This window comes from Mesoplodon mirus, assembly GCF_964341445.2.
Source record: "Mesoplodon mirus genome assembly, chromosome: 5".
Taxonomy (NCBI): Eukaryota; Metazoa; Chordata; class Mammalia; order Artiodactyla; family Ziphiidae; genus Mesoplodon; species Mesoplodon mirus.
Window position 1 is genome coordinate 91,842,270 of NC_138980.1, and position 20,958 is coordinate 91,863,227.

The window sequence follows — 20,958 nt, forward strand, 5'->3', positions numbered from 1 at the left end:
CCAGTTTGTCCTAAATAAAGTAATCCATCATCTTGTAGAATTTGAACACTTTTATCCAGTTGCCTACCTGACATTTCCATTTGATCACCCACTTGGTTTTTCAAACCTAATGGAACAGAAATCTTGTCACTTCCCACACATCCCCAGACCACCTCACTCCATCTCATGGATGGAGTGGGTAAAAAGGCATGTCTATCCACTTAATCCATCAACTCAAAATTCATCCATGGTATCTCTCACACTATGAACCTGTTGGCTCTCCTTCCAAAATGTGTGTTAATCCACTTCTCTTCAATTCCACCACCACCTTGCACCTGGACCACCAAAATATTTTTAAATTGCTCTTCCTGCTTCCTTGTCTTTCTCATCTGCTTTTTACTCTGCAGCCAGAGCAACTTCTGAATGAACTACTCTTCAAACAGATTTTTTTGTTAACTGTACTTTGGCCATATCAGCTGTATAGTTAAAACAATCAAGTTCAGTTACAACATCATCCCACAAACATTTACTAAGTCTTTTTATGGTTTGCTTTAAAACTAAATTTCAGAAAGGTACACATCAAACTCTTAATGGGGTTCTCTCATACAATTGCATTGTTCTGAAATAACCCTCTGTCTGATCTGATATTTTTATCATGAAGGTAAGATTTAAAAGAAAGTTTAAATAAGATTTTAAATTCAAAGTATCATTAGGCTCTTTTCTGATTTCAGTTGATCCGATAGAAGCAATACCCAATTCAAAGATATTACTCTACCTCAAAAGAATATTCTTGAACTTCCACTTCTGGTCCAATGGAGTAACTGGTATCAGACAAACCCTCCCTTCCCATCCTCAAAAACTATAAAATAAAACAAAATTTACAAAGCAACTGTTTGTCAGACATTGGGCAACAGATACCATAAGCCTGTGATCTTTGAGAGAAGGGAAACACAAGGTTAACCGCCCCCCCTCCACCCCCCACCAATTTGCTCAAGTTTTCTGCCTGGAGGCACTTTCCCAATGTGGTACAGGGAGGTGAAACTCAAGAAGCAACAGATTCACAGGGCTGAGGAGGTAGAAATCAAAATTTGAGGCTAAAATTTACAGTGCAGGATAAAAGAAAAAAGTGGGACTCCAGAAGTCTGCATAGGGTTTTCCTTAAGAGGTTGGCTGAGAACGTTAACTACATTTAATCTATACATAAGCTGGGTGGCACTCTGAAGCCTAACAGAAAACAGCCACTGCAAGGCTGAGAGCTGTGTGAAGTGGAAGCAGAGAAGGCTCTGTTGCAGTCACAGTGGAGAAGCCATGCTGAGCACTCTGTGCATTCAACTAAGACTCCAGAAAGGCCAGGCCTTAAGAATAAGGACCAAGACTAAAGTAAAGAACATACCCTAGGCTAAGGACAAAAACTAAAATGTCCCACCCTGTCGAAGCATGAAAATAAGATCAAGAGGATCCAACGGTAATTCAGTTGCCTTCCAGAACAAAATGTGATACTCTTTAAAGGAAGACAACATAATCCAGACCTCCTACAACATATCCTCTAAACTTTCCAGCATGCAATAAAAAATTATTATACATGCAGAGAGGCAGAAAAATATAGTCAAAATCTAGGAAAGAAAAAAAAATGTAAGTAGTCAATAGAAATAGATTTTGAAAGACCCAGATATGGGAATTTACCAAGGGCTTTAAAACATCTTTTTTGGGGGAGGGGAGTGGGGGCACTGTGAGGCTTGTGGGATTTTAGTTCCCTGACCAGGGAACAAACCCAGGCCCTCGGCAGTGAGAGCTCAGAGCCTTAACCACTGGAATGCCAGGGAATCCCCCCTAAAACATCTTGTATAAATATATACAACAACTTAAAGGAAAATAGGAATATAATCAATGAATAGATGAGAAATCTCAGCAGAGAAATGGAAAGTATAAAAATAACAAAAGTGAAATTCTAAAACAGGGAAGTACAAAGTTCACTGAATGAGTTTAATAGCAGACTGGACTATGAGGGTAGGAGGAAGGGTTGATGAAGTTGAAAACAGGGTACTAGAAATTACCATGATTGAAAAAAGGGAGAAAAATTGGAAACATGAACAGAACCTCAGTTGCTTGTGGGACAATATCAAATGGTCTAACATACATACAACTGGATGCCCAGAAGGAAAAAGAGAATGAGTCAGAAAAAAGAATGTGAAAAATAATGGCCAAAAATTTCCCCAATTTGGTGAAAAATACCAAATTACAGAAGAAGATGATAGATACAGTTGACACTTGAACAACACAGGTTCGAACTGCTCGGGTCCACTTATATACGGATTTTTTTCAATAGTAAATACTACAGTACCTATACAGTCCAAAGGTGGTTGAATCCGTGGATGTGGAATTGTGGATAAAGGGGAACTATGTATACCAAGGACCGACTATAAGTTATACATGAATTTTCGAGGGCATGGGCAGGCTGGTGCCCCTAACCCCTGTGTTGTTCAAGGTTCAACTGTATAAAGAAAACCACACTTAGCAACACCATAATCAAAGAGCTAAAAAGCTAAAGATAAAGAAAAAAAGTCATAAAAGTAGCTAGTGAAAAAAAAGACAAATTCCATACAGTGTTTACAGAATGAAGGCTAACTTACCACAAATGACAGAGATCAGAAGACAACAGACAATCTCTTTAAGGTGTGAAAGGAAAAACCATCAACCCCAAATTTGATAGATAGTGAAAGTATCTGTTACAAATAAGAGTAGAATAAAAACATTTTCATATAAAATAAAACAGACAATTTATCAACTACAGACCTGTATTACAAAAAATGCTAAAGGAAGGAAAATGGAACATTGGATCTAGAGAAAGGAACAGAACAGACAGGTAACAGTAAACTGGGTAACTGTATTCATTTTCTATTGCCACTGTAACAAATTGCCATAAATTTAGTGGCTTAAAACAATACAAATGTATTATCTTACAATTCTGTAGGTCATATCTGACACTGGTCTCCCTGGACTAAAATCAAGATGTTGACAGGGCTGTACTCCTTCCAGGGGGCTTTAGGAGAACATCCATTTCCTTGCCTCTTCCAGCTTTCAGAGGCTGCCCACATTCTTGGTTGATGACCCCTTCCTTCCTCCATCTTCAAATCCAGCAACAACAGGTTAAGCTGTTCTCAAACTGAATTACTCTGACTGCCTCTTCTGTCCCTTTTTCCACTTTTAAGAACTCTTGTTACTTGGGTCCACTTGGATAATTCAGGATAATCTCCTTGGCAGAAGGTCAACTGATTAACAATCTTAATTCCATCTGCAACCTTAATTCCCCTTTGCCATCTAACATAAAATATTCACAAGTTATGGAGATCAAGACATCAACATATCTAGGGGACATTTTCTGCCTACCACATTAACTATAAAATTTTTTTCCTCTTTTCCTGATTTCTTTTAAAAACAATGTACTGTTGAAGCAAAGATGGTAACATTGAAATGTGGGGCTACTAACATGCAAAAATCAAATACAGGACAATAGCACAAGAACGAAGAGGGGATAATTGGAACTATATTTTTCTAAGATTTCTAAATTTTAATAAAATTTTATGATATTAATCCTAAACAGACTGTGATAAATTAGGAACCATACTGTAAGTCATAAAGAAACCACTAAATAAAAAAATAATAAAAAGTAGTATAGGTAAGATGTCAATATAAAAAGTAAAATAGAACACCAAAAAATATTCAGTTAACACAAAATACAATAGGAAAGGAGGAACAAACTAACAAAAAATAGATTCAGTAAACAGGAAGAAAGAGTAAGATGGCAGACTTAAATCCCAAAATATTAATAATTACGTGACCCATAAGTATCCTAAACATTCAATTTACAGATGGTTAGACTAGATTAAAAAAAAAGACCAAATACTGCTGTCTACAAGAGATCAAGAGATGAGCTTTAAACATAAAGATATACTTAGGTCTAAAGTAAAGTATTAAAACATATATACCATGCAAAAAGTGAGCATGAAAAAGGTGTAATGGTTATGTAAATACACATACACACACACACACACACGAGTGTGTGGGTATAATGGACATAGAGAAAAGAGTATTTCCAGAATAAAGAGGACATTTCATAATGATAAAAAGGTCAATTTATCAGGAAGACCCCCCCCAAAAAATTCACAAATATGTGTGTACCTAATACCAGAGCTTCAAAATAACTTGAAGCAAAAACTGACAGAACTAAAGGGTAAAACAGACAAATCCATAATCATTATTGGAAATTTTAACATCTCTCTCTCAATGACGGATTGAAAGGTAAACAAAGAAATCAGTAAAGACATAGACCATCTGAACAACACTATCAGCAAACTAGATCTACTTGACATTTGTAAACTACACCCAACAACTGAGAATGATTCTTTTCAAGTCCACCAGCTCATTCATCGTTAAAGACTATATGCTAGCTCTTAAGACAGATCTCAACAAATTTGAAATGACTGAAATCTTACAGATTTTTTTAACCAAAACATAAGTAAATTAGAAATCAATAGTAATGAGATATGTAGAAAAATCTCCAATACTTGGAAATTAAATAACACACTACTAAAAAAAACCAAGGTCAAAGAAATCACGGGTGAAATTTAAAATTTTGAACTGCATGATAATGAAAACAAAAACACATCAAAATATATGAAATATAGTTAAAGCAAGACTTAGGGGAAATTTAGAACTTTATACTTATATTAAAAAAGAAGAAAGGTTTAAAATCAGTGTCACCTTAAGAAGACGAAAAAAAGAGCAAATAAAAGACAAAATAAATAGAAGGAAGGAATAAAGAGTAGAAATCAATGAAATAGATAACAGATAAAGAAAATCAACTAAACCCGAAGTTAGTTCTCTGAAAGTCTAGAAAACACAATTAAGGAGAAAAATACAAGACACAACTTAGCAACATCAGGAATGAAGAAGGTAATATCACAACAGATGTTCAAAGGATACTAAAGAATTATTACAAACAAATTTTTTTATTAAAAGATTCGACAGCTTAGATAAAATGAACAAATTCTTTTAAAAACACCTACTACTTAAACCTACACATAACAAGTAGACACAATCTGAACAGCCCAGTATCTGCTAAAGAATTTCAGTTTGTAATTTATTTATTCATTTATTTTTAAGAGATACTAGTTTATTTGTTATTTTATTTTATTTTTGGCCGCACTGCACACAGTGGCATGCAGAATCTCAGTTCCCCAACCAGGGATTGAACACGTGCCTCGTGCAGTGGAAGCCCAGAGTCCTAACCACTGGACCACCAGGGAACTCCTCAGTTTGTATTTAAAACTTTTCACAAAGCAAATCTGTGGCACTGTTGGTTTCCCAGGTAAATTATATCAAATATTTATGGAAGGAGTACTGCTAATTTTACATTAACTCTCAGAAAATAGAGAAAAAAAGGAAAACTTCCTAAACTATTTTATATGACCGGCATAACCATGTTTTTTTTCTTTAAAAAAAAAACCTGACAAAGATACTACAAGAAAATTATAAACCAGAATTTCTCATGAACATAGGAAAAAAATATTAACAAAATAATATCAAATAGAATCCAGCAATATACGGAAAGGATAATAGATCAGAATCACTAAGGTCTTATCCCAGGAATGCAAGGATGTATCATTCAAAACTGAATCAATGTAATTCCTCCACTGATAGAATAAAGAAAACCCATATACAATCATCTCAGATGCAGAAAAAGCTAATAACAAAATTCAAAACTCATTCATGATAAAAAAAAAAAACTCTTAAACTAGGAATAGAAGGGGTCTTCTTCAATCTTATAGCTAGCATCATATTTAATGTGACATATTGAATGCTTTCTCCCCAAGAAAGAGAACAAGCCAAGCATGTCTGCTTTCTTAACACTTCGACTCAACATTGTAATTCAACAATATTCTGGAAAATCTAGTGGGTACATTTAGGAAAGAAATAGAAGTAAAAGGCAAAAGATTAGTCATAAAGGAAAGCTGTCTCTGTTCACAGACAAAATGATTGCAAAGGTAGAAAATCCTAAGAAAAAAAAATTTTTTTAAGGCTTCCAAAGCTAATAAGTCAATTTAACAAGGTTACAGGATGGCAAGATAAAATATCAATATTAAAAAAATAATTTGTGTTTCTATATATTAACAAACAATTTGAAAATAATATTTTACAAAATGTAGTTCAATACCATTGAAAATATTAAATATTTAGGATTAAACTTAACAAAATAAATGCAATAACTATACTGGAAACCTAGAAACATTGCTGAAAGAAGTTAAAAACTTAAATACATGGATGAGTAGGACACTAATTTTCTCAAAATTGATCGATAGATACTCAACATAATGCTAATCTAAAGTCTACAGGTTTTTTTCTTTTTTGTGTGCAAAAACTAACAAGCTGATTCAAAAATTTACATAGAACTGCAAAGGATCTAAAATAGCTAAAACAACCTTGACAAAAAGAAGGACAAAGTTGGACAATTTACACTGCATGATTCAAATCTTACTGTAAAGCTACAGTAACTGAGACAACATGGTGGCTTAAGACTAGACAAACAACAGATCAATGAAACAAAATTAGCCCACATCTAAGCAGTGCATTGATTTTCAACAAAGGCTCCAAGGCATTTCAATGAAGACAGTCTTTTCAACAAACGTACTGGAAAAACACCTGGAACAAAAAAAACTTCTCAATATCTACCTCTACCTCATACAATGAACAATTAACTCTAAATGGATCACAGATCTAAATATAAAAGCAAAGTCTATATAGTTGCTACAAGAAGATATGAGAATATCTTTGTGACCTTGGGGTAGGCAAACATTCCTTAAGATGCAAAAAAAGCCTTAACTATAAATGAAAAAAAAAAGATATACTGGTCTTCATCAAAATTTAATGTCTGCTCACCAAAAGACAACGTTAAGAACATGAAAAAACAAACCACAGCCGAGAATTCTTTTTCAGATATGTATATTCACAATACACATATCTGAAAAAGAACTTATATCCAGAACATATAAAAAGCCCTACAAATAGATAAGAGAAAACAACAATTAAAAATGGTCAAAACTTGAACAGACACTTTTCAAATGAACATATATGGATAACCAATAAGCACAGGAAAATGTGGTTAACTTTGTCAGTCAACAGCAGGGTACTACTTCAAGCCAACTAGACGAGCTAAAATTAACAAGACAGACAAAACCAAATATTGGCAAGAATACAGCGGAACTGAATCTCATACATTGCTAGTAGGAGTATAAAATGATACAGCCTCTCTGGAAATCATTTGAGTAGCTTCTTATAAAATTAAATGTGGTTAGACATATCCTCTAACCGAGCAATTCCACTCAGGTATTTACCCCAAGGCAAAAGATAACATACTCCACAGGTACACTTGTGTGGAGTATCTTGAGCTTTTTCACAAAACAGCAAAATCTGCAAACAATCCAAACATCCATCAAGAGGAGAATGGATAAACAAACTGTGGTATAATCATACAATGGACTAAGCCACATTTTAAGAGAGCATATTGTATAATTACATTTATGTGACATTCAGTAAGAGAAAAAAACTAATCTATGGTGATAGAAATCAGAACAGTGGCTGTCTATGGGGGATGGGGACTGAACAGAAGGAGTAGGAGGGAACTTTTTAAATTCTGTATCTTGATTGGCATGATGGATACGATATGTATACACTTGTCAAAATTTATAGACTTCTACCCATAAGGTGAGAGCAATTTCACTAGATGTAAATTTCACCTCAAATTACCTCAATTGTAAAAAAGTTTATTCCTTAGGGTGTTAAATGAATCTCAGATCACTCAATTAAAAATGATTAAATCCATAGTCTCATCTACAATATTTGCCCCATAATGTAACTGAATTATAGTAACTGTAATACTCAACAACTTTGGATTATTCTCTTTATCAATTTTATCTATAAATGATTATTCACTATTTACTATTGTCCCCAGAAATGTATTTTGGCTTCTTCAAAGTTTGTATATAGGATTTTTCCTAATTTCATTTTACTTTTCCCTTTATTTAATAAATGAAATTTATTTAGTTGAATTTAGAGTGCTTTAGAAATAATTAGAAAAACTGAATGCTGTTTTTAAGATTTAATACCAAGTTACCAAAACTTGTGTATAATAAGTCCCTCATAGAGAAAGATTCCACATGGAATGGTAAAAGCATAGTTACAAAAGATATGCCCAGGACCATGCTGGGATCCTATCTTGGGGTTCTGTGCCTTTTGGTTAAACTGTCCACAATTAGGGCTTGATTCTTCCTGTTCTAAACCTCTCTTTTTTTAATGGAATTAGGGAGAGGTGGTATGCAAGACAAAGGAAACTTTTATTAACTTCTGCTTTAAATTGAACATTTTAGTTAGTCCAGACAAAAACAAATGGAGTAAAGAATAAATCTATAGGGTGTACAGTGCTTAGTGACTACCTGCAAATTTTCTATTAGAGAAGAAACAGACATCATTCGTTATGATGTACCACTGATAAAAACACACACATATTATGGGTTAACTTCACATTCGAAATCAAGCCCCTAAGACTGAGCAGAGTCCCCTAGGGTTATGGGGTGTTCCCTCTGGAGCCTGCTCCTGGCCTCTGTTAAACTGAGCTGGCACCCTTCTGCCCGGCTCCTCAGAGCTCCCCACCTACCTCTAGAGACTGTCTCCCATCCACTCCCAGGCATCCTCCCACCGCCCTGCTAAGACATCATCCCTCCTTCCACAAGTAGGCAACATCAGACATCTAACCACCCAGGATCATAAAGGGATAGGTGGTTAGGTCCAGCTCACTTAAAAAGGTATGCTTTGGGGCCACTCTCACCTTTTGAGTTGGACCACATTCTGTCTATGGAAGGTGTATCTCCCAGGGCCTCTCACCTTCTAAGGTGGTCCACACTCTGACTATGGAGTATGAATCTCCCTAACCAAAGCTGCTTTCCCACTTAGTTCTCAGGGCAGAGCCCCCTTGCCTGACCGTTTGTGCATACTGTATTAGTAAATCTACTTCTTGCACATCAAAAAAACCCCCCAAAAACAAAAGGTATGCTTTGGGACGAGAGGTGGGTGTGGAGAGTCTAAATCTGGATGATGCAAACATTTCTGTTTAAGTATAAACTTTATCAGTGCAAAAGAAAATTAATTTGGGGAACTGGCAACCTCATCATCATGGGGTAATTATGCTCACACATGGCACTGCCTAGCAACAGAAGGAGCAGGCCAATCTCAACACTGGGGTGTAATGAATCACTCACTGACTACTGCTCACAAATGGTGATTTGATGGGAAGTTATTCACATCTGGTTTAATCTGGAACAAGACTTAAGAGGATTCTGCAGACTCAAATTGAGATAAGCAGCAGGTATTTCACCAACTGCCAGGCTCCAGAACAAAGGAGACTATTCCTACTTATTCAGTTGAATATATACCTTTGTTTAAAAACAAAACAAAATATGATTTTGATAGCCTTGTTTTTTATGACATTTTGCTTTGGCTGTGCTCCAACTTCTACTGCTTCAGATATAGCTGATGAGCATAACAAATGTAAGAAGGTATATATGACAATAAATAAACAGTGGGATAATCATGGTTGAACTAAATCACTTAAGAAGACCTCAGAGAGACAGCCCAATGTGCCCTAGACTCTGCATGCTATCGACAGCTCGGAGTTTTTGAATCAAGGCATAAAGAAAGAGCACATACGAACGAGATCTGTGTCTGGATCGTCTGTTGTTGGGGTCTGCCTGGTTTTTTTCCTTTTGTCTCCTTAGTACAGCTTCCCACTGAGGCGCCGAATCAACCATATCATTCTCCTGCCGTATTCTGAAAGAAAGACCATTCATCTAAAATTAACATCCACATATGTGGTGCTTTATCAGTTCATCCTAAACATGTTTTTAAAAGTTATTTCACAATATTACCATAATCACTCAAAGCTAGGAATGTATTAACCGTATTAATATATCCATAAATAGATAAGTATATAATATTTATACATAAATATGTAAACATATATTGGTTATTTTCAGACTTCATCCCCGGCTTAAAATTTCCAAGTAAAAAGACATGTGTCAAAAACAAAACTCATTTAAAACATATTTAGGGGCTTCCCTGGTGGCACAGTGGTTAAGAATCCTCCTGCCAATGCAGGGGACACGGGTTCGAGCCCTGGTCCAGGAAGATCCCACATGCCGCGGAGCAACTAAGCCCGTGTGCCACAGCTACTGAGCCTGCGCTAGAGCCCGCAAGCCACAACTACCGAGCACACGTGCCACAACTACTGAAGCCCGCGCGCCTAGAGCCCGTGCTCCACAACAAGAGAAGCCATCAAAATGAGAAGCCCACGCACAGCAATGAAGAGTAGCCCCCGCTCGCCACAACTAGAGAAAGCCCGCGTGCAGCAACGAAGACCCAACACAGCCAAAAATAAATAAATTAATTAAAAAATAAAACATATTTAGGTTTCGACTAAAGAAACAATGGTGTCTGCTACACAATCTTAAATCATGAAACAAAATCATTTTATACTAAGTAAAACAGCAATGAATAGTTTTCCTTTGAAATGCTCTTAAAAATTCACAAATTGTCCAAGTTTTCATGCACAAGTGCCAGATACAATTTCCATTTTTTTAAGACACGAAGCTACAAATAAAAAAAGTTAAATATGGTGGCATAATGCCTCAGCAACTGAGTAGGCACAGAACATTCTGGTTATGCTGCTCGCATGTTTAAGAGGGAATGAGGGCTGAGCACTCAGAGTGGCCAGGGGCCCTGCAGGGAATGTAAAATGAGGGAAAGGGAAACTGGGGGGAGGGAGTACTGGGGGGCACAGGCACTTGCCATGTAAGAGCACGGGACAATGTTACTTAATCCTCTCAGTTTTTAAAAGATAATCCACAAATCTGGATTTTTAAAAAAATGAACTCTTCTGTTTTTTAAGTAATGGTAACCAATTATGAATGTGAAATACTGTACGGACCTGGCAAAACCCATCCATGGACCACACAGCCTGCAGAAGTTTCAGACTTTTGATACATCAAGTCTTTCTAAAAACAAGGGTGAGGTGTTAACAGGGGAGAGAGGGAACCAAGTACTTAATTAAAGCAAGTGCTTAATTAATGTGTAAATAATGTCTGGAATGCACTGCAATGATGCTGTGAAGCCATGAGTATTTCTTGCAAAAATCAAACACCTGTTATTTGAATCTTTAACTTTGAATTTATGTACGTTCTTGAGGAAGCTGCTCCAGGGTGTTTCTTTCACACTGCTGCTCCCGGGGCGTGGGAGAGCAGCATGGAATTGCACGGTAATCATCCCAGTACTGTGACTGCATGAGCATAACTGCTTCGAAACAGAAATGAAAAGAATAGGCAAGTCTGGAGTCATTTCTCTCACTGAACAGATGTCTTTCCGCTGCCCTGTTACAGCACTTAGTACAGACTGTGGGGTGGATATCTGGATTTGCTTATAATGCAAACCAGTAGACGAGTGACATATATTCATCTTACTTATACTTAAACAGAGACAATGGAAAGCCAATTCCAGTTTAAAAAAAAAAAGCAGCTTATGAGGAAGAAGCTATTTAAATCTCTCTAGATTACAGAGGAATTGTGTTAAATAAAAAAATTATCTGTAACACATTTCAAGTCTTTGAACTGTATATATTTCCTCACTAAAGCTTTCATTCCTAATAGGCTATTATTTGAATATTGACAGGATACAGTCATGGTATTTTTCACAAATTCAAGAACATAGTTCCCTCTTCTAATGACATGTGCAGAGGAAATGAAAACTGAACATATGAATCTGAATATTAGAAACATCTGAAGAAAAATATGAGAAGGTATACGACGAGGTCATAATTAATCACTCTTTGAAGCAAACACTCTCGCTTGAAAATTCCATGTGTGCATACACACACACATGTATGTATACGTATTTTCATAGCCAGAACCTAGACTTCCGAGCCATTCCACGTATCATGTGACAGCCAGGGAGTGACCCACCAGACCTACTGGGGTGGAACTGTCCTGGACCCTCCCAGGACTGAGGGATCCAAAGTTAGGAAGAGACAGTGGGAAGGCGTCAGGCTGGCAAGGAGCTGTCTTCCCTCCCACAGGAACCCACCCACACCTTGCATTGCCCGGGGTAGACATAACACCAGGTCCTGGCAACTCCTAAGCCTGGAGTCTTTTAGACTACAGCTTCCATTCTGAGCTAAATCGCTGCACAGTTCATGGACAGGACAAAATTTCACTAATTTTTTTTAAATCAGTAAATCAGCATCCTTAAATATTTTTGAGAGGTCAAGCCTACCAGCAAGGGTGAAACCTGACTGAGGCAAACATACTTTTCCTAGAGAAACATTCCTTAGACAGTTCAAAGGAAGCACGAGCAGTATATGCTCATTCTTCTATTGTGGAATTTAGCTGGCTACTTTCATATTGAGGCTTTACTCTGATAACAAAAATTAAAACTCCTGAGACAAGAGCACACATATTTCTTGTACCTTACTAGTAACAAGAACTAAATCAGAAAGAATTTCAGACGATGGCATGCACCTTTAACTTTTATTTTCCTAATCAAAAAGTCGAAAGTGAGGGCAGTGAAACCATGTCAGTTAATATCCTTGGGACCTACATGTTCCAAAGACAGTTGCCCTCTACTGGGGATACTCTTTCATAAATATTCTAACAAGGTACATTAAAAATGTAAGGCTCATTGGAGAGTCACAACAGAAGCACATTCTCCTGAGTAACGGGTGGTGTGGCTGCCTTAGTCTGTAATGAAGTTTGAAATTACACCCTTACAAAAGGCCTCTGGTTAATGGTACCTCATTACAAGAATGAAAGTGTCATTTCTTCCATCACTGAACTGCTCCAGAAAATACAGATGCTACATGGAAAGGAAAAATCCTAGCCCCAAAGCAAGAATATTGTAACACTGAGTCCTGATGAGGCAGGAGTTAACTGTTTTGTTTATGCATGAGTAACTAAAGAAATCTTTAAATGTAAAAGACATATCTTATCATGATTCTACCTTATAAGTCTCATTTCTCCTTAGGTGTAGCACACACAAAGTGTTGGTTTTTGCTCCTTTCCTGCTACATTTTAATTTTAATGTGGGGATTTACATTATGAAGAATAAAAACACTGTAAGCATCATATCAATATAGTACCTTTTAAAAAGTCAAAATGTCTTATATGACAGTCATGAAAGTCTTAAGGAGGGAAAGGAGTCCGTTGACATTTTCACTGGGGATGTATTCATTGTCAAATGTTATATTTAAAGTTGAACCTCAAAAAATGCTGTTTCTTTCCTGTATCCATTAAGGCAATAACTCTACATGCATCACATTTTGTCTATTTCCTCATGTACAACCAAGGAGAGTTAGCAACTGGGCTAAGAAGCCTTACCGTAAGAAGGTTTTGGCTTTTTAATCAAGGTAGGAGGGAGAGCGTCGCTCTAGAATAGAGCATTCTCCAATAATGTTTCAGAATAAGGGAATTCTGATACATTTCCTCCATGTCTCACCAAACTTCAACACTCTAATTTTTCAGGCTATCCGTGCAATTTAGATTTTAACTGCATTTGACACTTAATTAAAGTTTGCAAAAGGTTTGGAAGACAAAACATCATATAATCATTTGATAACAATAATGAAGATAATGACTGTTCCTAGTCTCTTCTTTCCTATCTTCCCAATTATAGTTCTGCCTCTTCTGCAAAATTCTTCACAGTACCAAATGAATTCCTATACAAATCCCTGTGGGTTCTACTTCATCCTCTACCTTTACCCGGGCAGTTTTGTTCTTAATAGGACCTTCCTTTATACCAGTTCTTAATTCATTTCTCATTCACTGAGATAAAGACCATGTGTAATACTGAACTTGAGAAATCTTACAGAGCAAGTGTATAATGACGCTTCCAGGCGATAAGAGCAATACCGATCGCTCCTGAGTTCAGCCTCGTTCCAGCTCTGTCATTATCTGACTCAGAGACCCTGGACAAAACGCTTAACCTTCTTTGGTAGGTCTGTTTCTTCATCTACTGAATTATTGTAAAGATCCTTTCCAGCTGTAAAATTATGGTTCTCTATTCGTGCTTTATTTATAAGCCAGTCAGACATGGTAAAAAAAAAAAACTCTCCACTCTTCAGCAATAGCACAACTTCCCAGACAATTGCTTCATACAACCACTCCATCGCTAATATTAAATCTGCAGTTCCCAGCTGACTGTGTTTCTCATCCACAGCTCTCATTTTTGGATCACATGCTATAAACCAGTCTTCTTTTTTTCTTCAGTAATTTTCCTTCCCTTGGGAAATTTATGTTGGTTCCAGGCATCTGTCAACATACTCCCTGAAGACCAGCAAGCAAAAAATTCATTTGCTTTTCCCACCTCCCCACACCATCAATAAATTATTCTTATTTGCTCTTAAAGGTGCTTCTATCTCTTCCACTTACTCCTTATGCTCTCCCTGCTAAAATGGGCTGCATTTGGTGCCATCTCCCTCCCCAAACTCTCCTTCTGTTTTCATGATCATTCAACCTGCTCTGCTTTTAGTCATCTGACAGCATTCCTCATTTGCTGCAGCTCCGCACTTCCACAGTCATCTCTGTCAACTTGGATTATGCTCTGGAATCCCTAAATAATCCACATCAAATGTCTAAATCTTAATACAACTTATTAAAGTGGAAATCAGAACCCTCTGCCATTTGTACCATGGTGAACATCATTTCCATCGGCTCTGCACGAACTGCCCTCTCCCTACCCGCAATTTTTACCTGGCTTGCAGCCAGCCCCGACACTTCAATCAGGGACAGGGACCAGGCAGGAGGGAATGCTTGCAAGGAAACAGTTACCTGTTTTCAGGCCATGTGGAAGAAACGTCCCTGGTTTAAGTTTGCCATCATCAAAACCACATTTTTTTCCCTAGGGCAGAGGGACAAGAATGCTTTGCTTTGTGTTATCACTCTAACAACAACAAAACCCTGCCAAAGCCATGATCTATATCTCCCCGGCTCAAATGTATTGTCCCTGTTAGCTGCAGTGCCACAGAGGATGGTTTCTTTCTTTTTTCAGAAAAATAATATAAAAGACCTGTGGAACACATTTAAAATACTTCAAACCATCTTAATCCATTATTCAGATACAGATTCTAAAAGACGTCTAAAAAGCAGGAGGAAACTCTTAACAACGTTTGTGGCAGAACAAATTCATGTTAGAAATACTGACTTCTTTATTGTTAAAGGGAGCTGGGCCCTACTCTGCAGATCCAACAGGACTTCAGATAACACTGAGCAGCGTTGAACATTCTCATCAATGGAATAGTACCTGCCCAGGCAGGGTCCTTTGTGCTTTTCAAAGTGCATCCATTATCTCAGATCTTTATAAACCCCGTGAGGTAGGCGGGGCAGGTATTATCCCACTTTGCGTGTGTGAAAATTAAAACTCAGAGGGTAAAGGAACCAGCTCCTAGGCACAGAGATCTTCAAAGCATCTTCAAAATTCATAACACACCGTCCCTCGTTCTTTGTTCCGAGCTCTATTTCACCCACACGCGCACACACATGTGCACACACATCACCTCAGGTACATAACTCGTGTGATTATGATGCAAACATCCCAGAATGAAATTTGGGAAAGGCCCAAATGGTCCCCTGCTGCCAGTTTATTCTAGTCCAGCTTTTACCCCCAGCTTCTCTCATTTCTCTTACCCCTTTAATCCTCACCAGGATCCAGAGTTACTTCCGCTTTTATGCTTATGCAAAAAACACCAGACTCGTTCTCTGCCTCACTGCCCACCTCCTCCAAATCTCCCACTTCAAATCCTAAAAGCCTAGCAACACATCAAAGCTAATGACTGAGTAATCCACAGACCCTCCCCAGTGAATGCCCAAAGGAGTGCTGATTTTCATCAACAGTACAAAGGATATTTTGCAGACCGGTTTCTTTGAACGTGAAGGATATTTTATTAAGCTCAAGGTATTTTCAGGGCAAGCTGGTTTATGAAAGGCTTCACTCTGATAGGTCTACCTCTTAGGTCCTCCTTCAACATACACTGTGGGCAAGTCCTGAGCATGGCCCAGGGGCTCAAACCCATAAAGACCAGCTGACTGACCCTTCTGATCTTAGGTACAAGATTCAAAATTCTAACTAGTAAAACATAATGCAATCTAATATTCACATTAACTTCATGCTGCCTTGTCCTTGGTAGGTTTCCAATTTGATGAATTTAATTCAACCGATTTTTTCACAAATCGGTATCACAAAAAGTAATCTAAAAAGAAATTTGCAGCCTTTTAGTTTTCAATCCTACCAGTGAATTGAATCCTACCAATTCCATTTCCCAATATCAATCTATCTATCACTATTTAGATCATAATGACCACTTCATAACTTTTTGGAGGTCAGACACCCCCTTAAGAATCTGATTAAATCTACAGACTATCACCAGAAAATTGTATACTTAGAAACACAAAGAACGTTACATACAATTTCTTGGGGATATGAGACCCCTAAAACCTACCCATCAATCAGAGGGTAAGAATGCCTGGTCTGAAAATACAAATGTGTAAAGTTGGGGTAGATGGGGAAATGGAAGACAAGGTTAAAAGAAAAGTGGAAAAGGTTGGAAAGAGGGTGTAGGAGAGGTGGGGACAGCCAAAGAAAGAGAAGGTGACTCCAAAATTAGACATTAAACTGTCCGGCTCCCTCCGCCAAAGTGCTGTCACCTCTCAGATTTCACTTGGTCTTTGCGGTAACTCATTCAAGACAGCAGATCAGGTAGTATGCACTCCATTTTAGGGATGAGAAAGCTAAGGTTAAATTTGTTAAGTGAGCTGCCCAAGGTCAAACAGCAGGACATGGCAGAACCAAAACCCTGACCCACACCCTTGGGAGTTTTTTGACACATCACTGGCTCCTAAACAGAGACAGAAGTCAGAGAAGACAGGAAAGAAAGAGTGAGAAAGAAGCTAAGAAAAGAAAAAAAAGGGGGGAACTGGGTGAGGAAAAATAATGTGATATAGTAAAAAGGGAGGCAAGAGAAGAGAAATGAAGATGAGGGTGTAAGTAGAGACACTGAGGGGAAAATAAGGACTTTCTGTCATCTGAGATGTTATCACAAGAAACTGTGCTCCAACTTCCAGGTACTATACAAAGGGAGGAAAAATCTATTTTCTCAAATCTTTTTTTTTTTTTTTTTTTTGCGGTATGTGGGCCTCTCACTGTTGTGGCCTCTCCCGCTGCGGAGCACAGGCTCCGGACGCACAGGCCCAGCGGCCATGGCTCACGGGCCCAGCCGCTCCGGGGCATGTGGGATCTTCCCAGACCGGGGCACGAACCCGTTTCCCCTGCATCGGCAGGCGGACTCTCAACCACTGCACCACCAGGGAAGCCCCTATTTTCTCAAATCTTAAAATCTAGAGAACTGTAGGTACCCATGCAGATTATGAAAACAGTAAGGAAACAACAACTGAAGTGAAAGAGGATTAAGAAAGACATAAACAATTCCCTAAACAAAGGAGGCTTGAAGCCTCTGGTGTTGTCGGAAACTTCTGTGGAATGAAACCCTGAAGTTACTGCACAGCCCTCACCCATCTGGCCTCATTTGCTCTAGACCCAAAACTGACAGAGGGGGTGCTTATCTACAGCTATATTTTTCTAAAACTGAATCTAAACAACAATCCTTGTTTCTGATACTAGCCTTCCAGAGTCGATGTGGATTCTGATTGTTTTTTCATGGTTGTTAAAAGCCACAACTACTGCTTTGGATAAAGTTGACCTGTGAACATTGTCTTGTTAACTTGTGTTTCTCCCAACACAAAATCTGAGATATTGAAATTGTCATCCATGGGAACAGCAAGGCAGCTTAAAATCCAATGGGTAGACACTGTGAAAAAACAGTATTTACACAGAATTGTCTCAAACCTAATAGGAGAGACCTTCCTTATGTTAAACAAACAAACAAACAAAAACAAAAACAAAAAAACAGCAAGAAAGAGTAGCATAGGAAAGAGCATCCCGAAGACCACACACAGTCTCCAGAAAGTCTCTCTGGAACTCCGTCCAGAGTTCCACTGGACACATCATGGGCTTCAAAACAGTGCCTGAAAAGCAAATGTGCACAGTCTTTGTCCCTCTGCCTCAGGCTACAGTTCCCCTGAGGAGACAGGAAAGCGGGGTGTGTCGGTGCAGGCTCTGGTTTCCAAAGGGAGGAAGCATCCAGGGCTGAATTTAGAGACCTTGCTGGCAGGAAGTAGAACATCAGCATGTTCAAGATTCACTTTGCCCCATTCTAGGGTTACCAGAGTCCTTTAATAAAAGCACAAAAGATGCTGGTGAGAGCTTGGCTGGGTCACGTTCCCGACCAAAATAAGAAAAGACAACTGAGGTTGAAGAGATTCATTCTCTCCCCCAAAGTAGAAAGTCAAGACATCATTTGACAACCCTTCATTACAGACACAAGACATACTGTGTCTGTAATGGGACCATCAGCAGCGCCGCAGTAAAAATACTCAGACCCTTGTATCCCGAGGTGGAATGACTGGGTTCTGGCAAAATTTTAAAGGTTAATAATGGGATGGAGGGGTTAGCGGCAGCATTGCCTAATGGGTACGTGGCACCCAGGGGCAGTGTAATGTGTTGTACCATGTTTCTCTGCACACTGTACCTACACCAGGATTTTCAGGAGTGGATATTGGAACTGCAAGGCATGTTTCTTCCTCTGCCCACTTTTTGCTATGCCCCTGAGAACTAGAGTCCAGACCTCATCTTCTACAGACACAGGCAACTTGTATAACCCTAGGGCAATATCTCTGCAGGTAAAAGAAATGATTTTGAAAACCTTTTTGTCAGTGTGTTTTGAAAGCAATTTCTCATTAATAGCCTTACAAAGTACATTTGCATTTAAACATTCAGAACCACCATCATTCTAAAATATAGTACAAAGAAAGCCAGTCTAAAAAATTGTTCATGAAATTGGGGTGGGAGGAGAAATTGGGGTAGAGGGAGAAAACATCTAGAAGGAATATTGAAGCCAGTGCCCCTAGATCAGTAATGAGCTATTTAGGAACTTGTTGGCAACCTTTAAATAGTGTTTCATTTTAATAGCAAATGTCACCGTGAGCACTTTTGGCCTGAAAAGGCACTGTTTTTAAATAGGTTACCTTCTGAGAAGTTGAGAATAGAGCACCTATGAGCTCAACTTAGAATACACCAAGCAAAACAGAAATATATTTATTAAGATACTGGCTTGATCAGTAAGTACAAATGGGGGAGGGAGGCTGTTTTGTTTGTTTGTTTTGCTTTGTTTTGTGTTGTCTGTGCAGAAATACTGAATTTTAGAGCAGGAAGAGGGTACCTGAGGGAGAGCTACCCGCCACACTTGGCTTTTTATAGATAAAGAAACTGAAATCATTTCCTTGAGAAAGGTGTCCTTACACACTGAGATCGCACCTCTATCTAGTGTGATGCCAGCTCCTAAGAAGGCTCCACATGGAAAGCTTCCTAAGAAAATGGCCCACTCTTACAAGGCTATCTGGGCTGTTATTACATAGGCTTTGTAGTTAGAGAGGGAGGCCAATTCAATGCATGACCAGCACAAGAGCTCTGAGCACTAAAGAAGGACCTTGGAGATTATCTTATCCTACTTCCTCATTTTACAGAGGAGAAAAAGACGGCCCAGGAAAATAAAGCAACCAAGCAAGACTCCACATCAGGTGAGAACCAGTTTCCCAACAGTGGCCCTACGGACATTCTTGGGGCCAGATATTTCTTTGTTGTAGAGGGCTGTCCTGTGCATTGGAGGATGTTTAGCGGCCTCCCTAGCCAGCAGCAACCCCCGCCCCACAATTGTGACATCCAAAAGTATCCCAAAACATTGCCAAATGTCCTCAGGGAACATAGGGAAAGACAAAACTGTCCCCATTTGAGAACCACTGGGTTGGAAACTGGCATAACCAGTAACCAAATCCCTCACCTCACCAACCTGGTGCTCTTTCATTACATGATTACTTGTTTTCAAATAAGTATTCCGGAACCAGGAAGAACTGATTAGTGCATTAAGCCATCACTGACATTGATTACATGTCAAATCATGTTATTAACAAGCTCTTAAGAATAAGCCTTAAAGATATGAACTAATTGCATTTACCCATCTAACTGTGTGCGCCTGGCATGAGTATAAACAGGAATTTGCATGTACACATACGTAAGGCTGAAACTATGCAACTATGAGTGTCTCGTTTTTTGGCTGGGCAAAGGATAGTGATGTCATGTTAAAAGACACTTCAGGGAGAAATCGCTCTACAAATGGTAAAATTTCTTACCACCCTTAAACAAATTCACCACGTGTTGTACCTAAATATAGGTCATCATTTTTTTTATTAACAAGAAGGAATCTCACTGTCAAATTGTTTAATCATCTTATTATAAAGATAAGAAACTCAGTCCAAAGAGCTGAGGTTTCCTAAAACAGTGCTTTAAAATCATGCCAGATTCCTTCTTAAACACAGATGAGAAAAATCAGGCATAGAAATTCTTAGGACACACAGCTTCTATAACCAGTGGTAGCCTCTGATTTCAGAGTCCCCGTTAACCACGACCCTGCAATATTACCTGTTTCTCTTTTTCCGGTGTTCTCTATTAGAAGTTTCTGATTCACTACCACTGCTTGTGTTACAGCGTGAGCGCGACCTGAAAACACAATAAGAGCAAAAGGAAAAAAAAAAAACCCACATTTATGACAAATGAAAAATTTCAGAAAGGTTCACGTTGGTTCTTTAGAATTAATTTTGCAGTAAAATTACTAATCCAAACATAAGTAGCTGTCGTAGCCCTCTCCCAGTCAGAATTTCTCAGTTCAGCCAGGCATCTGAATGCTTACAGAAATGAGAGCAGATTAAAGCAAATGTCACA

At 38.3% G+C, this 20,958-nt stretch overlaps 1 protein-coding gene across 1 annotated transcript in view; it reads right to left on the reverse strand.

Annotated features, from left to right (window-relative positions):
- Positions 1-20,958, reverse strand: part of EPB41L4A (erythrocyte membrane protein band 4.1 like 4A) — a gene marked incomplete at its 5' end in the record, with an annotated part of 172,130 nt that overhangs the window by 14,467 nt on the left and 136,705 nt on the right. The window contains 2 exons of the mRNA XM_082623302.1: positions 9,739-9,858; positions 20,659-20,736. Of these exons, the coding sequence (XP_082479428.1) occupies positions 9,739-9,858; positions 20,659-20,736 (198 nt within the window). The remainder of the gene's footprint in view (positions 1-9,738; positions 9,859-20,658; positions 20,737-20,958) is intronic.